The sequence below is a fragment of the Carettochelys insculpta genome, chromosome 9, assembly GCF_033958435.1.
Source record: "Carettochelys insculpta isolate YL-2023 chromosome 9, ASM3395843v1, whole genome shotgun sequence".
Taxonomy (NCBI): Eukaryota; Metazoa; Chordata; order Testudines; family Carettochelyidae; genus Carettochelys; species Carettochelys insculpta.
Window position 1 is genome coordinate 30,575,689 of NC_134145.1, and position 16,096 is coordinate 30,591,784.

Genomic DNA, 16,096 nt, shown 5'->3' on the forward strand with positions numbered 1-16,096 from the left:
TGTCAGGAAATACAGGAAGCCACAGCTGTCCAAAGGAGATGGCTGGTACAAACAGGACAACATGAGAGCCTTCACTTAAAGCTAAACCTTACTTAGCCTCAAACTTTTACACATGTCCATAAAAAGTTAGTAGAACATCCCGAAACATCAGTAATTACCAAAGTTGGCTGTGCTTGTCAAGTGGCACTTTTATTGAGTAAGTGGGAAACATGCACACCCAGAAGTGGAATATGTGCAGTAAGGTCTCAGAGTACGCGAACTCAAAGTAGGCGACACTGCTTTTATATGTCTGACCCTGACCCCACCCCCGGCGCGGTTTAAACCTTCCGCAAGTGGCTATGGTTCAAGCCACCCCTGCTGTCCCACGTGGCTCCGGGGCAAACCTGCTGTCTGCCTGCCCCACGTGCCTCCAGCGCAACCCCCCCGCCGACTCTCACCACACAGGCACAGCTCTGGTACTGGCTCAACTCCCACCCTCTCCACAGCCCAGTTTACCACCTGTTCTCAACTATACCCCTCACCCCCCTGCAGCCCCAACCCACCGCCAGGCTTAGCCCCCACAGCCCCAACCCAGGACTTACCTTTCTGCTGCTTCCCTGGCTGCAGACCATGTGTTCTGCCAGGGAAAAAGCTGGACCCCAACTTGTGCAAAATCCAGGTTTACGCAAGGGCGCGCTGAGACCTTACTGTACAGACAACACATTTTGAAAAATCAGTTACTGATGTAGGTAGTGTCTGATCCGTTCCAGTTTGAAGTTAATGTTGAGACAGTAGCTCTGGTACTGGTTGAGGCAAGCTACCCAAATTACTAATAGCTAGGTAATAGACAGTAACCAGTAACTTCTTTCCCTCATCCCTTAACATAGGGTTACAATGAAACATTACAATAAAATACAGGGTGTGGTTTGTTATATTTTAATATTCCAAGTTTTGGTGAAACTTACATTTTTAAGCATTAGATGTACATTTCCTAACACCACAAAAATGTTTATGATCTTTTAGAGAGTGAAATTGTATAAGGGCTAGTTTTATGGGTTTGAGAAACTGTTCTACATATGCAGAACTCCTTCATGTGCACATACTTGCTGCCAACCATCTGCTGAGTTTAAAAACAAATACAAAAATGCAGAAGTAGGTGTAGCCCTCTACTTCATAAAAATTCAAAAATAAAACAAATGAAAAAAGTTGATCCAGTATGGTTGATGCAGCCCTCTTGGTTTCATTGAACTTCAGGAGCTGGTGGTCTTTTCAGCTTATATGTCAAACATAGACTAAATTGATGGTTGGATGGAGTTTCTTGTTTGGAGATGGTGAAAATGTTGCATGTTGTTGGGATCATCCACTGCGGGGCAGTGGAAGAATCACAAAACCCTCTGTTGGGCCTGACCGTCAGTCACAGCAAGAATCGTTGCAGGCAAGCAAAAGCAGTGAAGTTATTTCCTTTTCTTCAGTTTTTCAGATGGTGCCTAGGCTGGCTCTTCCCCTCCATTCACTTGGAACTTCTCCCAGGAGCTTCTTGGCCAATCAGAATGGAATATTCCTCTTCCTCTTCTGAGATTTAGTATCACCAAATGGGATCCAATTAGGGCACTTTTATGTAAACAAAGAACTTTCCAGTCCATTGCTCATGAAGTCCATGGATCAGAAACATCCAGAGAGTCATTCATCACATTTGTAAGGTTTTTTTGGCACTTGAAGTTATGGGTCAGTCCATGGGCATTATTTCATTAATCCTTAAGAAGTCCCATCTCTAAAATAGCTTTAGAAATTCAATGTTAGCAGAAAGTTGGAACTGAAATTGTAGGAATAGACCATTTGTGTCAAGTGAGAGACAGTCCCTATTTTACAGACAGATGCTTTTAGATTGAAAAAGGCTGTATGAGGTCTGAAGGCAGGTAAATACCTCCACTTCAGCTTTCTTAATCTAATTTTAACAGATCATCTGTGTTTGTATGCACTGATGAACATCAAAATAAGTGAAACTAAATTATATACTTAAACTGAGCTTAAAGCATGATCTCCTACTGTACTTTGGGGTACTCCCCTCTGACTCATGGAGAATTTCATGTTTCAGATTTAGTGCAGAGCATTCTAGACAGCTAAGAGAAGATACTTTTCAGCACTTGAATGTATTCCCCCTCATCTGGTTGACGTAGGTTTGATTTTGAGAGTCTGGTGTGAAGTACAGTCGACACCTGTCAGCTGTATGAACAAGTAAGTTTGGTATGGCAGTTTTGAAGGAGGAAAGATCCTACAGGGCCGTAATGTTTATAATGGTCTCTAGCTTAAGCTGCTAATAATAAACTTCAAATATTAACCAAAGTGTGGTGTTATCAAAGAAATGTGCCTGGCTAGATAAGCAAACTAAACTGGAAAAAAAATTCAAAATACATCCCTAGGCGCTGCAAAAAGTACTGTTGATGATGTCAATCTTTTATTGTTAATGAGCCAATCTCATGAACATATTTGTCAATGAACATATTTCGGTGGACACTCTGCTGTGGAGAGACCATAATTTGGTAGAAGGCTGGGTACAGTTGCATTCATTAAAGGGCCTGTCATCCTTTATAAGAGTAGAAACATTAACACCAGTATTCTGAATAAATTCTAACTTGGGTTGTTACGTTCTTCCTATTTAATGTTTTCTTTCAGCTGCATGAAGTGGGAAGACTTTCTGCTATAAATTGTTACAGCTCCTTTGATTTGCCCCAGTATTCTTATCCATAGCCTAGTGTAAGATACTATGTTACGTTATCTTTTAGTGTTAAATAGCTGCCATGTTTCATCTCAAAGGAAGTTACATTCAGTGATAGATGAAGACTGTTTGCATATAATATACCTACCACTTGAAAAGTGTATTAAGATATTAACTTAGTTACATTTTTATGGAGGATGGCTTGTTTTTAATGTCTCTCTCAATTTTCAGTCTTCTCCAGAAGGTGAATGAGCGATTGGAGTCTCTGTTGAACAAGGCCTACTCAGTGTTTAGGGTTATCACAGGCTTAATGTAGTTGTAAGGCAGAAGAATTGCTTAAGAACTTGTCCCTACTCCATGTGACCACCAGCTGGATGCCTAAGCTGAATGGGAAGAGTGGAAACAGAGCTTGAAACCCCAACCCACCTGGCTGGATTCCTTTTTCAACCTTTTTAATGTTGTGCTTACTGTTTCTGAAGCTGTTTCCAGTGCTATAGTTCTCCAGGGAGTACCTGAGGCACTTGCTTTGGATTGCTCCTTCTTCATATTGATGTGGGCCAGAATCCACCCTCCCTTTCCAACCAACATTGGGGGCTGTTGAATTGAGGCTTCCACTCAGCAGTTTGGCTGCTTCCTCAGCTACAGCAGCATAAGATGAGGGAGTTCTGAGGGATCCATATGGGAAGAGCATTCAGAAGGGCCTGCATAAGACATACAAAAAAGGGAGCCCAAATATTATCCCAAGACAGGGAACTGGGGAGAGAGTAAACAGAAATATCATAGTTTAGGGATAGGAGACGTATTGTGGTTTTTCTGCTAGCTATTCAGTTAACTTCAACAGCTAATTGCATTGAGAAAGAGAAGAAACTCAGATATAATCTTCAAAAAATTAATTTTATCCCTCAATTCTGATAGTGTCAGGCTGTGGGGAGTGGGAGAGTCTCAACGAAAATAAAATGAAATCCAGGTCCTTATGGAGCCTTCAGGATGAAAATTGCTCTACACAGTAGATATCAGATCTGTAAAATTTAGATCAGGACTCTTTAAATAATGTGAATATATTTTAATTTAGTTGTGGGTATAATACTTTGTTCATCGCAAGCCCATATATATATATATATATATATATAAACTAAATATTATTACTGCAATCTTAGTTTTAATGACCAAAAAAGCATGAGTTTTTGAGAATGGTAGGGATGCTAACAAGTATTGTTAAAGAAGATTTCAGGGATGAGTTTTGACTGACTGACTTCAAATCCATCTGGAAGAACATGTCATTGTTGTTCCATTCAAAACCGTACAGAGTGCTCTCTTTTCAGTTGTTGTATTCCTGCAGGTAATTTAAGGGAGTTGAATGATCAACAGAATTTTCTCTTCAGTCTCCACTGCGTACATAATGTGTCTGTGAGTTTTCATTGATATTAGTTGAATTTTTGCACATAAGTATAGACCACTAAAGGGAGATTTTCATTCTGGAGGAAGAAGAATTTTACTATTACAGTTTGGGAATGGAAGATGAATATAGGCTGGAGGTTTCCATATTAGATTATGTTTTATAATTACGAATGGGATGGTTTAGATAGTACTTGGTCCTGCCATTGGGGCAGCGGGCTGGACTCGATGGCCTCTCGAGGTCTCCTCCAGTCCTAGTGTTCTATGAAATATATCTGTTTCTTGAATAATCTGAGTCATATCCACTTGCTTTAAGGCAGCACTTCCCAACCTTTTGAGATGGGGACTCATTTTGACAATTCAGTTAAGACTTTGTGACCCAAGGCAATTCAAAACAGAGAGCGGAGAGGGGAGGTTCTCCCTGTGAATTTTTTTTATAAATCTTGATTCTCTTTTACCCCCTTTGAACATTTTTACACACCTGTGAAAATTTCATCTGGAGTCACCCTTGCAACATGCACATAAAATTTATGTAACTGAAAGTAAATAAAATATGTATTCTAAGAGGGGAACCCCTGCAGCCCCACTGCTGGGAGCCAGCTGGGGTGCAGAGCCCTGGCTGGCAGCACCAACTGTGGGATCCCTGGCTGGGTGTGCTGAAATGGGACTCAGTTTAATTGGTTTCAGGGCAGGTTCCCTCCTGCTGGCTGTTAAACCACTAACATTGAGTTCCATTTCAGCACTGCAGGGCAGGGCCTGGGAGCTCAGGAGGAGTCAAGCAGCAGCTAAGGAGCCGCAAATGGCTCCTTTTAAGAGCCACATGTGTCTTGGAACTGCTGAGCCAGCAACCCTTATCAAATTTAATCACAACCCATGTTTGGATCCCAACCCATAGGTTGGGAATCCCTGCTTTAAGGCGACAGACTTTAATCCTTTTATACCTGTTTGTCCTGGCTCTTAGTACCTTAAGAGCATATGAACTGTAGTTATTTTTTTTCTATTGCATCAGCAGAATAATATATAGTTACAAAGAATAAGACCTTCCTTGTATTTAAAGTTACATGGATTTAAGTGAAAGGTAGGTTTTAAATCAGTTGAGCTGAATCAGCTCAAAACCCTGTGTTGGACATTATTTCAGTTTACATCTGGTTTATATGATTTGGCTTAATTATAACACTAGGTTTAATTTGAAGGTAGTGGGGCTGCAGAGTTGTCCTGGAGGGTGAGCATCTTTTGGTTTGCAGGATCTTTTTCTGGTGAGAGAGAATTAGTCTAGCTTGGCCCTTGGGCCTGGTTTAAGTAAATTTACAAGTTCAAATGTAACCAGCAGAAGATCAGTTTTATGTGTCCATATATGCTTTCATATCAGGTTAGCTCAAATGGTTTTAAAATTGATTTAAGTAAAACCAGTCCAACTTTTGCGTGACAAGTCTTTATAAAAGCAGGACTGTCAGTTAAGAGATTGCCTAGCTTTAAAATGGACGGCATATGTTTGAAATATTGTCTTTGCCTTCTCCCCACTACCTAAATGAGAATTGAATCAGTAAACCCTGAAACTCCACACTAGTATTTTTAGTCACTTTTCAAAGTGGAACAACATGGATTAGTAATTGATTTTTATTTAATGTAAACTTGCTATGAAATATTAAACTCATTGCGAGAAGAAATTTTACCTTGAAACGGCCTTGAAAAATTCTGTTTGCCCATTCAGCAGGGGGAGTGAATGTATGTGCATGTGTACACAGGTATGTAGTCTACTTCATTTGGAATTAATTTTCCTATCTATGATATGGATTATGACTATTGCCTATAGATGCTAAAATCTGAAAGCAAGTTGGAATAAGTAGTTTCACTGGGATGATTATCAACTTCGGTTATCAGGAGAGTCATGTAGTTTGAAATATCACTAGTCCCTAGACCAAGATAGCTAACCCTAGAGATGTTTTTTATTATGAGCTGCAGATTATTCCTACACGAAATTGAAAAATTCAGAAGGATCAATTCACATAGTTTTTTTTAAGAGCTATAAGTGATACAAGAGGCTATAAGTGGTACAAGCAGCATTAGTGTAGAGCAACAGCTTAGTACAAATTTGTTATCATGAATATATTGAGCAAGTACTTGCAGCCTTATTCCAGTTTCAAACAAATGTAACATACAAATATACTGACACCTCTGGTCCTTAAATTAAGTTCCCTTAACTTTTCCTCCTAGAATTAATACATTATTCATGAAAATAAATAAATAAATGCATACATAAAAATGGTCCTGGCCATTCAGTAATTTGCAATCACTACATTCTCTCCATTACTGGATTTGACAATTTCTGATTCAGAGAGCTGATGGCAGTTCTTAACTATTAGCATTAATAATTTTCCTTTTGAATATAAAACTGCCTTTTTATTCGCAGATAATAAAGTTGTCAGCATCTTTCCAAAACCATTTTCACTGACTTGTTAACCGTGGCTTCTGTCCATCTGAAACAACATGTAAGATGGGATTCTTTTATAAATTAACAGTAAGTGTTCAGTCTTCAAATTTGTTTCAATATCTGGGATTTAAGGTAGTGCCATAACTATAGGAAAACAATCCTATAACATAAGTGTCAGAGAGGTAGTCGAGTTAGTCTGTATCTTCAAAAACAAGAAGTTCTGTGGCATCTTATAGACTAGCAGATATTTTGGAGTATAAGCTTTCGTGGGCAAAGACCTGCTTCCATCAGATGCATGGGGCATGTACCTATAGTTAAGTTATTCTGCATCATACATGGTGTGTGTTAAAATAACAATGAATAGTTACTTGACAAGGAGAATCTGAAATTTTTTTAGAACTCACAAAATAAAATCAGAACTATGCCAAATTCACTTGTCTTCATCGCTGTTCAGTCTATACCAGTAGTTCCCAACCTTTTCAGTAACATTGCAAACTTCAATGAGACAAACAATTCCACAGCATGCGCACTTTTTTCAGCTGAATTGATTGCCTATAAAGGTCACATTTACTTACGTTCGCCATGGCTACAGTCTTAACAGACAGGTTGGCAACATAGTAGTGCATTCAACAAGCTAAACAAGGATCAAATGCATTAATATTTCAGATAAACCACAGAATACACCATCTTAGACAGTGAGCACTGAAAATTTTCCAAATGTGCTCAACACCATGCTAGAGATGTTGGGTAAACAAGTAACTACTGAAGGCAGGCCCCTCTCCCCACCAGCCCACTGGAGCCAGGACACAGCAATTTAAACCACCTCCCAGCTGCAACAGGCTCCCACACACCCTCCTTCCCCTCTTCCACAGAAGAGAGTGGAGGTGTGCGCCTCACCAGCTCATTCAGGCAGGGAAGCAGCATTGTAGCTGTTTCCTGCAAGGAACAGGGTCCTGCAGGGTCATCAAATTCACCCTCCCGCCCCGCCTCCGCCCCACTTCTCCCCTGCCTCAAGTGCTACAGTGGGGGAAAATTGATTAAATTTCACAGCACACTTGACAGTTCTCACAGCACACTGGACTGGTCTGTATCTGCCAGCTGTCTCACTCTATCCCTCTCTGGAATGTCTATATTCCAGTCTTATTCCAGTCATGTCTCTTCTCTTCTCACAGCTGTTTGAGCCTTTGAGGATAAGCAGTATCTTCTCAGGAATCCATGTCCACATTAGACCCCTCAAAGCCTTTCTGTTAGTTGTTACCTAATCAGGTATCATGGTTTTGCACATCACATCTTTCTCAGAAATTCCAGTTTCCAAAATTACATCACTGTTGTGGCAGCTTTAGACGTTTAGTCTTTAGCTGAATTCTGGCTTTTCTGGTTGAAAAGCACAATTTAGCAGGTTTTCAAGCTTGTTGCGTTCTTAAAAAAACTCGTACAAAAGTATCGCTTCTACCTCTGGCAGTTTCTTGAACTGACCCAAGTGGATGTGCTGGTTTCTTTGTTTTTCCTTCCCCTCTTCCTCCTTACAGAATTTCTCCAGAGAAGCTGGCTCTATACTGATGCATATACACGTCGCTCCTCCTTCAGCACACTCTACCCTTCTCTACTCTGAAATTCATTGTATTCGTGTAGCTACACCAGTATAGCTGCACTATGGCAACCTTTCTGTAGATGTGCTGCTCCGGTGTCAGAAGTGCAGATTATCTGTTTGACTTCTGCCCTCCAAGGTGCAGTTCCAAATTTGTACCACTGTGATGCAAATGATCAACAGACCTGTCTGATCAGAAACAGGAGAATGTGTGTCATGCTTCCTGCAGGTGTGGGGTGCTATCACTAGGCAAGTGCCACACTACACCTTGAAGTTTGCTTATGTGGAAGGGATTATTAGGTGCCTGCTTTCACAGCCGTCTTCACCTTGATGAAACCTGAATTGTTGCCCCACCACCTTACAGAAGTTGAGAGATTTGCCCATGGGGAGGAGTGGGGCAAAGGAGGAAAAATCAAGAAGGAGTAGATAAGAGGGATAGGAAATGAAAAGGTGGGGGAAGCAACCAGGTGTCAAGCAATCTTAGGTACGTGTTACGTACTTCGATGGTTCCGTGGTGATAGGTTTGAAAATTGAGTGGTACCCTTCAGCCTGATCTACACCCAGTTTTTATGCTAGTATAACTAATTTGGTCAGGAATATGATTTTTTTTTTTTTTTAACTGAGAGAGTTTTATACCAGCTAAATACTCAGCATGGATGCAGTCGTACTCTTATAGCACTTCTATATTGGTATTGCAGTGTTAGTAATTGCAGGCTAATTGCATTGCTTTAATTTTTCTGGTAAAGTTAAGTGGTACTACTTTGTCTAGAGAAAAACCTTAGAAATATCAGAAATGTTAAATTTGGTCTGTCTTAATTTTACTGGGGAATTTCTTCAGTATCAGAGCGTTTTGTTATGAGTTTCAACATCTTAATTGATTATGCCATGGTGTTGAGTTTTTAACAGACATGTTTTTTGTCCTGTAACAAAACCAACTTTAAACAGCTTAGCTTAGCTAGAGGTCTTTCAAGTGTCTTGCAGTGTTGGGATGTTGTCATTTCACTGGTGCTCCAGACAGTCTTCCCAGGCAGACAACTCTTTGACAAATTGAAATCCATCAGGGAATATGGCAGCTTTCTGGCATTTCATTCTAATATTATTCAAGATGTGTTAATGATCCACATCATTCAACAACTAGGAAAGGTAACTATTTAAAAAGCAAACAAAAAAACTGCAGTGTCCTTTAATCTTTTTGTTGAATTAAGTGGTTTACACTAGAAAAAGATTGGATCTTTTAGTTAAGGCAAATGAGTAGACATTTTGTTGTTGTCCACTGAGAAATACGTGAACAGTTTAAAGGTCAGCAACCTTTCCAAGGGGGAGTGCTGAAGTTTGACCTTTTGACCTCTATGTACGGTAAGTGCCGGTGATACTTTCTGAAGTCACTAATAGTCCTACTTACAGCATCTTCATTAATAAATAAAGATGCACAGCTTTATCATTTAGGTTGGTAGCATTAGCTGGTCTTTTGTTAATCTGCAGTACTAGTTCCCACACTTTTCAGCATCACACCCCTGTTTTGATTTTTGAGAAACCCTCACATCCCCCCACCTCTTCTTTACCATCATCCAACCCCGCTTAACAAAAAAGTCAATTCCTAATTTAAAATAAACACAAAACCTTGATATAAAAATGTTACTTAAAATTGAAAATAAGCACAAATAGTTTTTCTTGGCCCACTGTGGGTGCCTGGTGCAGCCCCAGCTGGTCAGCTGCCTGAGTCCCATGCCAGCTGCCAGAGCTGCCCACCCAAGCAGCCCGCCTGCCCGCCCCCCGAGCCCTGCACTGTTGGGACCAGCTGCCTGCCCACCAGCTGCCCGCCCCAACCACAGGCCTGCCACCCGAGCTGCCCACACAAAACCCATGCTGCCAGGGTCAGCTGTCCACCTGCTGCCCGAGCCCCAGGAGCCAACTGCCTGAGTTCTGCACTGCTGGGGCCAGCTGCCTGCCTGCCAGCCTGAGCCGCCTGAGCCCTGCACTGCTGGGGCCAGCTGCCAGCCTGAGCCACCCGAGTGCTGTGCTGCCAGAGTCAGCCACCCACCTACAGCCTGAGCTGACCAAGCCCCTCCCCTCCCACAAAGCCAGGCACCCCAGCCCCCCATCCTCCTCCTCCTTTCCCTACCAACCCACACTCAGTCACCTTTGCAGGATGCAGCTAGCTCCACATGGGTCTTTGCCAGCTGCCTGCTTTTTATAGCAGCTACATTGGGTCATCCAAGTAAAATGACAGGGGCTGAGAGCTGGAAGCAAAGGCTGGCTCTTTCTTCGGGTGGAGGGATGATGGGGGCGGGGAGGGCTGAGTTGCCTTATGTTCCCCCCTGGAATTTCTTCACACTCCCCAGTTTGGTAAACCATGATCTACAGGCATATCTTTGAGCAAGCTTGTAAAATGCTGCATGGGGCAGGAGGAGTGGAGCTGAGCTCCCACCTCATGTGCTGAGGAAACCCTGCAGCAATTTCACACCTGTCTCGGCTGCCAGCAGAAACCTTGCCTGTCAGTGATTTCAGGGCTGCCAACTCTATTGGTTAAAGACTGTGTGCAGCACAAAAAGATGCATCTATTTGTATTTCACTCTTAACATTATTTCTTGTGATAGCATCAACATGGCCCAACCTAGGACTGGGGCTTTATATTAGGAGCAGTACAGGTACCTAGGAAGAGATGGTCGCTAGCTGAATAATTTGTGGTCTAAAACAAGGCGTGGAAAAGGAGTGTAACAAACAGTAAGAGAAGTTGTAGGAGTATAGCTGAAGGCAGTGATAATGTTTGGTTTCTTAGGCTACTTGTGTGTACAGCTTCATATTTCTATTCTTTTAGTCTTTCACATTTAAACTGTGGTACAGTGATTGGGTGAAGGAGAACAGTATGAGGGGCTGAGGTAGGAGCACAAGAGAAGGAAGGTAAAGACCAAAGGTGATGGAAGAGAAGATTAGGAATGGAGGAGGAGGGAGCATACAGCTCTACCAAGTGCCCTGAATCCTTGGTTACAATCTTGCATATTTTCAGTCCTGTCAATGTCTGCATAAAATCACATGCATGTATGAGAGTAGGGAGCATGAAATTTTCCCTGAAGTTCCATTGGCCTAGAGCAGGGGTGGACAGTACTTTTTGATGGGGAGGGTGGGCACTGCAAGAATTTGGGGATTCGTTGCACTCTTCCATGATTTTAATGGCAAGGGTGCAGGGTCTGGAATGCAGGTTGGGTGTAGAAAGGAGCTTGGGGTAAGGGATTGGGATGCAGCGGTTTGGGCTGTGACCTAAGGCAGGAGGGGGTTGTGACCTGAGGCGGGTTCTGGGTGGCGGAGGAGGAGGAAACAGAGGATTAAGGTTTGGGTATGGAGGAGGATCTGGAGTGCCAGAGGCAGCCTTTGCCTGGGACACTTACCTGGGTGACTCTTGGCCAGCAGCCCAGCTGATTTCACAAGCAGACTGCCTGCCTCCCTCATCGTGTGCGTCTGTGCTTGGCTATGAGCTTGAGTGGTGAGGGGAACACCCATCGATCATAAACCAGCCAATGGCATTGTGAAGCCTCTCCCACCTCCTCCCAGGCTTGCAGCTACTGTAAACAAACAGGGTCCTGAAACTGCTTTTCTGAGCAGCATGCGGGGAGGAAGGGGAGGGGCACACATCAGGTTCAGAGTCTACCTGAGGCTCCCTGGCCTGCAGGCTGTATTTTGCCTGGCCTTGGCCTAGAGGGAAGATGCATGGGGCTGAGAGCCGGGAGAGAACATGAGGTTCTTATCTTGCCAGTTCCTAGCCATTTCTACCAAGCAAAGCTTCATGTCCATAATCTAAGCAGAAGGTGAGCATTTTACAGGTAAGAGAACTCCAAGAGGTTGCTGATGGTCACGTCAAGCAGAATCACGTCAAGCAGAAGTGGGATATAACTCAGGTCTATAATATGACAAATGCCCACACATTCTGTCACACTGAGTGCATATCACAACCTCCTTCTAGGACACTGGTCCCCAAACTGTGGGATGTAGCCCCCTGGGGGTGTGTGAAAGAACGTTCAGTGGTGTGAGGTGGGGCTTCCATTGGCCATTATGGGGGCCAGAGGGAAGGGAACTTCACCCTTGCCCCTTCCACAGCTCCCAACCTCTGACCCCAGAAGTGTCTCTGGCCCTGCTCCAGGCCCCACCCCCAGGTTTGGCTGTCCTCATGGCCTATTCCCAGCCCTGCATCTGACTAAAGCTCCAGGTGCATGTGGATAGATTCCACTTGGGAATGGGGACACAGTCATGGCATAAGAAGTTTGAGGACTACTGCTCTGGGAATTACTCCATGTGAAGGACAGCAACTTACTTTTACTAACAATTACTCCTTTAGTTCAAGTAAGAACATTTTATGCTGTGACTTTTTTCTAGATTTTGAGTTCAAATCCTAGAGTTGACTTATATAGAAAAAGATGGAGTTAGAGTATGATGATGCATAATTCTTTAAAAAAAAAGCTTTGAAATTTAAATTATGAATCGTGGTGACATTCTGCTTAACCAGAATAGGACAAAGCTTTTGAATTGACTGGATCAGCACAGAGTATGTTATGGCTCTACAATATGCCAAACAATCTGCTTCTCATTTCCCAAGTGGCTTGTGTATTTGAAGAGGAGATCAAATGCCCAGAGCAATGTCCTTGTACAGGGAATTTTTATTTGCAGTTTATCTACCTCTCCAAACCATGTCTTGTCCAAGGCTTGCTTCTCTCTTTTTCTTCCTTGTGTTTAATATATTTTGTATTCTGTCCAGTAATTTTGCTCCTTAAAGTTAATCGTTTCAAAAGAATTTCCTCTTTTCTGGTCAAATTTCAGTCTAATACAAGTTGAATTTCTCTAGTCCAGCACCCTCAGGATCTGGCCAATGTCGAACAAGGGAATTTGCCGAACCACAGGAGGTCAATGTTGTCTAGCAGTATTACCGACACTTTCACTGTATACTGGGCTTTTAGAAGACATTTAGGGGTAAATTAGAGGTAAATAGCAGCTCAGAACCCTGAGAGACAGGATTGGTGCTTGTAAACAAACTTTATGGGACCATGGGAAGCTTGACAACAACCATAATAAGTGGGTATCCAGCTAACTAAAATCATGCCAGACCATGGATGTTGCCAGCTGAGAGAGGTTAAACCTGTACAGCTAATCAGATTTTTTGAAAAGCCATACATTATAATAGTTAAACATTGGGAATTGTTTTAATTACACTAAGCACAATATTTTGTTTTAAACACCAGTGCCTCTTCACCATTAATTGAGTAAACTTCCTATGGATAGTGATTTTTACCATTTTTTAATACATATTTATATTTTGATATTTAAACTAGTTATTCCTTTCACTTTGTATCTCTACTGCATATTTTATTGGCTAGGGAGCAGTGAAAATTGTTACTATTTTGGTAGGCATCAAAGACAACTTTTTAAAGAAAAAGAGGTAGTTTCTTTTATGCTAAGATGAGCTAAAGGAAAGAAAATCCCTCTTTTTTTATCAGTTTGCAGGCAACATATTCTGTCTTAAAGCATAATTTAGTATAATCTATAAATTCTTTTTTAGCAGAAAAGAAATTTTGAATTCAGATGGTAAAAAAAAGATATTTTCTTTAGTATAGTTTAACCCTCTTCATCATATTAACTTGAAGGACTGAATTTCAAAATATAGCCCTATGTCTTCCTTATCACTGAAAACTGTTTGTCTGTTATTTTTTACAGAAAGAGCAATTGCAAGACATGAAGTCAGAGAAATAGAGCAACGTCATACAATAGATGGTCCTCGACAAGATGCAGCTCTGGATGAAGATGATGATGTTGTGATCATTTACAACAGAGTACCTAAAACCGCAAGCACATCCTTCACAAATATTGCCTATGACCTTTGTGCAAAGAACAAATACCATGTTCTACATATCAATACAACCAAAAATAATCCTGTTATGTCACTACAAGATCAGGTAAGTTATATATGTTGAGATAAGTGGTTTAGGGGGTTTTAGCCACTTCTGCAGTTTTAGTGTTTTAGATAGGTTTTCATGTGTTCAGCACTATTTAGGAAGAAGTGTTTTGGTAGTGTACATTATGTCCACAAAGATATTTAGTAAGGTGCTGTTGTAATTTATAACCAAAGGAACTGATGTAATTGGGTGCCATATTGTTGCTTTAATAAATTTATAACTAAGTTATAATTTCTACCTATATGCAGAGAGATTATTTTTTTCATTATGTAATAGGATTAATATACCACACTACATGGCATGACAGAAGTCTCTGATTAAACATCCAAGACTTTAATAAAAAGGGATACATACAGTGGCTCTGAACTGACCAGGATTGGCTATCTGTGAATGCTTCAGTATATCATCAACTCACGAGTGGCTGTACATCGTGCTTCCAGTTTACCACTTTCATGTGAACCAGAGTTAACCTTTCAGAAATATATTTTAAATGAGAAGAATAAAAACATAATACAATTAACATTCCAAGAACGATTATATAAGGAAGCGTTTGGTACTATAGTTTTCAGCAACTTTTTCAATCCACTTCTGTATACTGAATCCCGCTTCTCGCCCCCCGCCCCCAAAAAAAACAAAAAAAAAAACCAAACCCTATTCTTTTACAAATCTGGCACTGTATAATATTGTTCTGTTTATAGTGTTTGGCTTAACAGAAAATCTTTACTTTGTAAAATTAATTGTGCACAGTTGTACATCTAATCTGCCAATTCAGTTACTGTGAGTAAATTCACAAATAAGGTAATTGCCTATGCAAGTGATCAGTTAGATGCATAATGTCCTGCAAAAGTTTTTAGTCTATTTTGCATGTGAAATTGTGCCTGAATTGTCTCTCAAATGCACATTCCTGACTTTGAAAATCAGGTGCCAAATCTGTTAGTATTTTTTCTGTAATATAAGTGAATGTGCATCAGCTAAATAGAACATTACTGCTAACGCCCTAGCTGCTTGTGGTTTCTTTTTTGTTGTTGTTGTTTTGCCTCAGTCACCATTAGTTTTAGGTCAATGTGACAAAACTCCTCCTCAGTCTTGGTAGGTTCCGTGCTTTTTATTGGCTTGCTTGCCTCAGAAGCTCGCAGCAGCCCTTTGTTTTGGCACTTTCTCTGGAAGAGGGTTGAGCAAGCCATTCATTTTGTGCTCCGCTTTTTGTCCATGCAATTACCAGCTTCCCCCTCCCGCTGCCAACCTGTCTGACGTAATCCAATGGATAGAAATTTTGGTTATGTTAATATGAAAAAACAACCCTTTTGGCATGTGTAAGAAAATAAGTGATGTAGAATGCGAAAACTTTATTAATTGGTATATAGATGTGAATATAGATGCATTAAAACAGTACCATATTTCAGTATTTTAGATTAGATGGATGAGCCTGAGACCCAGGAGCCACTTGTGCTGTGTTCCTCTTGTGAAATTTCATGCCCCCTGAGAAGGCTGGCCACTCATTTTGTGCATCTCTCTGCTCTAGGGTACCAGCTTGTTCAGTTAACCTCATCATTGGCCAGCATGGGGAAAAAGAGAGAAAATCAAGTTCCATGGTGTCTATGCCTGCCCCCCACCCTCCCAAATTAGTACCAGGGCAGGAGGAAACCCCTTTACCAAAACCTGTCCTTTTCCCAGGCTGTAATGGGGAGAAAGTGGTAAGTGGAACCCGGTCTCTCCAGCTTCCAGCCCAGGGACCCTGTAAATGTTTCCAGTAACAGCCATGTGATAGCTACAGTTCCTGGACAACTTCTCCCACAGTCCTCCCCAGCATTTTCCTTAGCCACAGGTTGTTCTTTCTGGTACCTACTTGTGCTTGCTTTTCCCAGATCATCCACAGCACCTTCTGTCCTCAGCACCTTGCATTCGCTGAGCTAATAGGAGAGGATCCCTTTTTAATCGCTCATCTGATTCTTAATGGACCCCAGTTGTTCCAATTAGTCTGACTCAGTTGATGCTAGAAACCACCTGACTGGCATCAGGTGTTTTAATTAGCTTGATTGTCTTGATTG

General features: G+C 41.5%; 1 protein-coding gene across 2 annotated transcripts in view; it reads left to right on the plus strand.

Annotated features, from left to right (window-relative positions):
* The window catches only part of HS2ST1 (heparan sulfate 2-O-sulfotransferase 1), a 162,548-nt gene that overhangs the window by 109,438 nt on the left and 37,014 nt on the right, over positions 1-16,096 (plus strand). For both annotated transcript variants that reach the window (XM_075002879.1, XM_075002880.1), the window contains exon 2: positions 13,810-14,048. In XM_075002879.1, the coding sequence (XP_074858980.1) occupies positions 13,810-14,048 (239 nt within the window). The remainder of the gene's footprint in view (positions 1-13,809; positions 14,049-16,096) is intronic.